A 6,469-nucleotide genomic window follows, 5' to 3' on the forward strand; every position below is an offset into this window, starting at 1 on the left:
CTTACATATAATATTTTACACATGAACACATGTTCATATTTTCAAATTAAAAGGTATCCAATGTGTTTTATATAAAAGCCTTTTGGTTAAATAGTCATACATAGGAGTCAACAATATCAGTGTCATTTCTTCAAAAGCCCAGCTTGTTGAATAACTTGTCTAGTTGCATTGTTTATGTGTCGAAATCTGTCAGGACCTAATTGGATGCCGCCATACCTGAAAATATGTATATTCGTATTTTTGCCGCAGAAAGGAGATACTCGTATAATTCTTTTTAATGTGAAGAAATAATCAACGCTCCTGGAACTACCCCCCTTTTTTTTTCTAACTCTATCTATTACTACTTAATAAGACATTATGCTCTACCTGTAAAAGTGAATCAAGCTATACGTACCATCGAGAAACAACAACAACAGTATTTTTCTGATCCAAGATCTGTAAGAGATGAAGCATCCGGCCCCCAGCGTGTGCCTCTCCATCATCAGAGCAATCTTGTAGCACAGTTGTGCCCTTATCAGTCTTCTTCTCTATTCTATATGCATACATGTTGTGTGTTGCATTTTGTATCTTCTTGTTTTGATTGAGTTTCGCCAATACAGCACTGACAAAACAAATATAGGTAAAGCCTCAATTTTATATATTTTAAAATGCATTTAAAAATTTGAACCTGCGACTCTTATCCTCTTACAGGGGATATTATTAACATAGAATAGGAGAAGTGTATCTCCTTTTATTTTTACTCATATTATTATTATTTGATATTATTTCCACTTGTGTGTGCGCCAGTGCTCTGAGAGTTGGTAAAGCTGTGGGAGAAGATACATTTTTATCCTTTCCCCAGGGAGATAATTGTCTCTGGCCCATGTTGCATTTTTTCGTATTTAATAAAAAAAACGGTTAACAGGGAAAATACAGCTTCCCTTTGAAGTTGTTTGAGAAGTTTCATTCCCATAATACAAAAACTGTGATGATCAAGAGGTTTCTGGCTGAATTTTCAGTTTGGACTAGTAAATTATATTAGAAATTGAATACAAATTTTCAGTACCAACCACTAGTTTGAAAATTTGCTTTGTTCCAACCCAATGAAGTATAGGGATGCATTGGGAGTGGGGACTGGTGTTTGAGTTTTAAGTCTCACCCCTATGAGCTAAAAAGCCAAAGCAAAGGACCTTCATAACTTAACTAATAATTAACCTGATTAGTTACAGTTCATACTTACTGAACATCTTCAATGCTGTAAACTTCCGCTGCATGTCCTTGAAATGAACTTTTTCTGTCAATTATAACCTCTCCATGAGTAATGTCTGGGCATTTGATTTCTATCTGAAAATATTATTATTAATCATTCTCTTAAACATGTCTGTCTCATAAGAGTATTTCAATATAATGGGGCACATTTGGTTTGAGTGATGTGCCAGCTAGCATACTAGTCAGGAATCACATCATTCCATCAGGTCATTATCAAACCATTGCCTGCACACTATAAATCACACATATAGTCCATCATACTAAATAAGTGCAGATTGGTAAGCTTCACACACCTTTGAGAATATTTTGAAAAACTAAGGCATGCATTTCCTGAAAGAGTTTTCAATGTAAAAAGCAAGTTGACATACTTCATTGCTTGAGTTCAACTTAATATATCTGCTTATACCTGAGACACATCCAATGTTTCTTCTATCAAAGTCTTTTCCTTCACAGATTCTACAGGTTTTATTGTTTGTAATATTTCCCTGATTTTCTCGACCCACAGAAATATGACAGTTTGTCCTAAATTATCTCTGTAAATTAGATAAAAATAAAATCCGATTTTAATTGGTCAAGAGTTAATAATTTTTGGCTTGTTTAATAGCTGTACAGCCAGGTGTCGAACTATAACTATGGCCTAAAGAAGGTTAGCTAACTTGTTTCACGTTGGACACATCTCCAATATGAAATTATGAATTGGGCATTTTCAACTATTTCAATCTTTGTCACTGTAATAAGCTAAAACAACCTAGATACTTACAAATAAATCTCATCCAGCAAACAATGAAGATTTTCTTTCAACTTTCTGTCCATCCATGGAGCTGATAATTCATATTTAGGAGGACTTTCACTAGGATAACCATCAGTCATGGTAACATATAGAATTACTTCATTTTTATCGTCTTTGATTTTTATACTATAAGACCTTGTCGCTTCACTGTCGGTTGTCCAATCATCACTGTAAATTGAACTTAATGCTTCAACTTCTTCAATCTGATAAAGAATGATAAAATTTAAAAATGTGTGCTCAGATGCTCTATAAACAATTATTCGTAAGGACAGTTTTAGTAGTGCTTGCATTTAAAACTTGGCACTTAGCTGTTGGGCATGAAACATTACATTAATGTTATCTACCAAAAATATATCCACACCATTGGTTGTCAGACAATATAGAGGTATTAGTGCCAAGGTTTTGGGTAATATGCCCATAAGTGAACTTTTAGGCGTCTGAACTGTAATTATTAATTATTATTCAATATGCCGCCTTAGTAAAAAGTTAAAGAATGCTATGTAGTCTATATTATAGTCTATAGAAGGCAACTAAAGGAAACATACCGCCGCTTAGTACTGGAGTAGCGACGTTGGTCTAAGCTCTACATTTTCCTTTCGCTTTCGCTTATGCGAGAGGAGATCTGTGCTAGAATTGTGACATTAAATAATGAGTTCTGTAAAATAATAACAAGAAAGACATACCTGTTTTGATATATTTTCAGATTCCATATCAACAAATTGCTATATCGCTTTTTTGCTCGCTATGAATATTCTCTGCTTTTAATACCTAGGTGTCCTGTCCTTTAATACCTATTTTGTAGGTAAATATTTATTTGCTAAAATGCAAATAAATACAAAATAACAATTTTATAACGGATATGTCAAGTGACAATTTGACAACTGACAATCACATAAACTACCACGTATGGAGGGTAGAGGTAAGGAGAGTCATCTGTGTATATGAAAAGTGTCGTCAAAATGTATTAAATTAGGATGGCGCCACATTTGCATTTATATTTACCACAATATTTTGTACAACGTAAGTTGTTGAAATTCTCAATAATTAACTACTTTAGTCGATAATGAAATTAAATTTTTTAACTCGGCATACTTCAATTCATCTACGATTGCTACATTCATACCATACCCTGTCCACCAGCGCCATTGTGGAGGATTTTTGAACTGTTATTTAGCGCAACAACTGGACACTTTTTCAACTTTTCTCCCATATAAGATGACTCTCCTTACCTCTACCCTCCATACTACCACGGTAAAAAGTGACATTTTTTTAAAATTAATTTTACGGCCATGGATTCAAGTTTTTAAGGCCTAAAAAGTGACAACGGCCTCTCGCACACAGACTATAAAATTCGGTCACACAAGGAGTATATTGTCTGTTCACTTTAGCATGACGCGTAAACTTATTGACCGGGAGCATTCAGTCAGTCTTATCTGTGTTCATATTTCGCCTAAAACAACAAATTTACTTTTTGTGTTGCACCTGAGTACATTCGCCTTCGCGTACTACTGTTTTTTTTAGTAATCTTTTAAGATCGCTAACCGCGGTAGAGCACAGAACCATATCGGCTTCATTAAAAATAAAATTTAACATGGTTATGCCTTCCGACTGGGCGACGTGAGCCCCCCCTGTCTCACTCCAAAATCAAGCGTATAAGGATCGCATCACCATAATGATGAGGTTTTAGCGATCCTTAACGGATCGACTCGCCGTTGTCGTCAATGCAAAGTCCGATCAAATCTAGAAGCTTTCAAATCATCAACGCGTTAGATCTCTTTAAATCCCTAGTTTATTATTAGTTACGACAAAAAAAATTTAAAAATTAACTGCTATCAAACAATTACATATTCTTTAGACTTTGTTACAATGTGTAATTGCAAGAATCGTATGCAAATACGAAAATAATAGATGTATTATGGAAGCGATAGGAAACTTAGCAATTTAATGCAAAGCTCACCCTTCGTGTATAAGCTAATTCACGTATTAATGCAGGGTTGCAATGCATGAATACTTAGGAATATTTCAATAACTGAATGCTTACTTATTTATGCAAATTATTGTTTTTCTAAAACTTTTTTTGCATGCCTGCATGCCTGTGAAGTCCACCAATCCGCACTTGACCTTTTTTTTGGTTCAGAGAGATTGAGATATTTTTGTACCACTACAAGTTAGCCTTCGACTGCAATTTTACCTGGTGGTAAATGATAATGCAGTCTAAGATGGTTACGGGCTTACCTGTTAGGGGCGGATTCAGTTATATTGAATCCATACCCCTACTCTGTTTAAACGCAACATCGTACCGGAACCTTAATCCCACTCCCACTTCCAAACCAAAGAGCATTTGGCATTGCGCCAGGGTGGAGATATAAAACTAGCCAATTTACATAGAGGCTTTCATCGTACTTTTTTTTTGTTTAAAGAATTCCTTAATTAAGCTATTTGTAGAAGAAGTATAGGTTTAGAATTATTAGGTCAGTAATAAAACAAAGGCCATTTATCTATTTGGTTTATTGTGCTGTTTCAATAAACAACTATTTACTGTGTATACGAATTATTATGCATACTCACACATATACCATGTAAATTGTATTGTCATAACTACAAAGGTATTATGTCTTACTCTTACTGAATGCATCCAGGACCGCAATTAGGGTAGTAAAAATATAATTCCGCATTTTTAGCGGTAATATTTTTAATGCGCATTCTACATAATCTACTTAAAAGTTTTGATGTATTAATGTACCGTTTTTTTTACTACGCACATTGTGCTATTTTATTATTTTCATGCTTTGTGCTTTAAATATTAATTCTTCTTATTAATTTTGTAACTGTAATGTATTTTAGAAATAAAATAAATTATGTACACTAAAAATAAAATATACTCAGTATATACATTTATCTATATCTTCTTAAATCTTGCAAGGAAAGTTATTATTAGTTCACATTAATTTACAATTAAGCTGGAACCATCCTTGGGTTTCTAATATTGTACAATATCACAGAATCATGTCACATACAACTAATTACATTAAGTATAATTTTATTTCTTTATTTTAACATTTTTCTATAGATATCTTACAGCTACCTATACCTGTAGAGCAAACTACTTATTTTTACTTTTATGACGTTAGCAAATTAAATAGGTATTTGCCCGTCTCAGTACAAAGACGTCAGAGCAAAATAACTCATTCACTCTAGAAGGGTGAATCTTTAAGGAACCGGTCACCTTCTTCCTGAGGAAGTATTTCCTTACGTCTTAATCGCTTCATCGGTCTTAAATCTTCTCTGGTGTCAAAGGCTAACTCTATCGCTGTCAAATTGTGTTTTTTTATGAACTGCGGCTGAAAATTTGTCGGTAAAGTTATCTAATTAATAAAGTAGCTGTTCCGATATTTATAAATCTTACTAATAATTTAACATTATGAAATATTTACATTACAATAAGTATTTAATATTTACCTAAACAAGTTTTTATGTAATTTGATACACGAAACAATAATTTATTTTATATTCAAGTATTTACTTAAACACCTACTTTTATTTTTATTTTAATGTAGGTTCCTACTTATCCAACACTTTTATTCTTTATTATCTATTGAATATGGCGACATTTAAAAAAAAAGTTAAATTAGGAATCAGGGCCTATGGCAGGGATATTGGCAGATAACTTTGATATAATATTAGTCAAAATGGTATTTCACGGAATAAATAAGTCTATTTAACTATATTTTGTTATTTGCCGATACCATGCTACTTGTATGGCTAACTTTTATTTTATTAAATTAACTGAAATCCTAGGTCATGTTGGACAAATTAGCTTTCCAATGTTAATTAAAAATTTGGAGGAATATTTTTATCTATAACTGTAGGGCTAAATAAAAACACGTTTACGGACGCAGAATTACACATCATTGCTCTTTTTTTTTTTTCAATTAAAGTGTTAAGCTGTAACAAAGCGTCACTAATACCCGTTATCACTAACGACCGACCAGGCAACGCCTATGTTATTCCTTATCAAAGAAGATTCCTAGGCATAGGTACATACTAGGGAACTCATATAACCTTTTATTTTTTTTGGAGTGGTGGAAAAGCTTATTGCTACCCTTGGGCAGGACGGAGGTTATGTGGGACTCCCCCTCTCATATAACCCAACTTGTCTTTGGTTCTTGCCACAAGGTGTGGATTTTTGTGTTTGTATTATCATATTTTGTCATTCCATCAAGTGTCAGTTTACGAGTCCCTTAAACTTTACGATCCGTGGAGTTTGTCGTAACTTCAGACGGCGCCTAACGTCGTTAGAAATAACATAAAAGTTCGTGAAACGTTTTGTTTTCTCTAAGAGTCACTAGGCATCCGATAAAGGCGATTTCTAGATTTAGTTAAAAGGGGCATAAAACAAGCCACAAAAAATAATGTGTGTTGATACACACA

General features: G+C 33.5%; 1 protein-coding gene across 2 annotated transcripts; it reads right to left on the reverse strand.

Annotated features, from left to right (window-relative positions):
- Positions 1-3: 3 nt before the first annotated feature.
- LOC120637798 (protein IMPACT-like) lies at positions 4-2,909 on the reverse strand. 2 transcript variants are annotated; one of them, XM_039909828.1, is made up of 6 exons: positions 2,722-2,909; positions 2,009-2,206; positions 1,655-1,781; positions 1,220-1,323; positions 395-601; positions 4-216 (listed from the first exon to the last, which is right to left on the reverse strand). In XM_039909828.1, exons 2-6 carry the CDS (start codon positions 2,116-2,118, stop codon positions 123-125), a joined length of 642 nt encoding a protein of 213 aa, XP_039765762.1. In that variant the 5' UTR covers positions 2,119-2,206; positions 2,722-2,909; the 3' UTR covers positions 4-122. The 2 variants fall into 2 exon arrangements, with proteins under 2 accessions (XP_039765762.1, XP_039765753.1); XM_039909819.1 differs by having other exon boundaries at positions 2,009-2,241.
- Positions 2,910-6,469: the final 3,560 nt, after the last annotated feature.

Source organism: Pararge aegeria, chromosome 1 (genome assembly GCF_905163445.1).
Source record: "Pararge aegeria chromosome 1, ilParAegt1.1, whole genome shotgun sequence".
Taxonomy (NCBI): Eukaryota; Metazoa; Arthropoda; class Insecta; order Lepidoptera; family Nymphalidae; genus Pararge; species Pararge aegeria.

Coding starts and splice junctions, on each gene's coding strand:
- LOC120637798 (XM_039909819.1), bottom strand. CDS start 2,748: ATGGAATCTGAAAATATATCAAAACAG. Junction 1,782..2,008: donor TTGCTGGATGAGATTTATTT/GTAAGTATCTAG, acceptor TCTAATTTACAG/AGATAATTTAGGACAAACTG. Junction 217..394: donor GTTGTTGTTGTTTCTCGATG/GTACGTATAGCT, acceptor ACATATTTTCAG/GTATGGCGGCATCCAATTAG.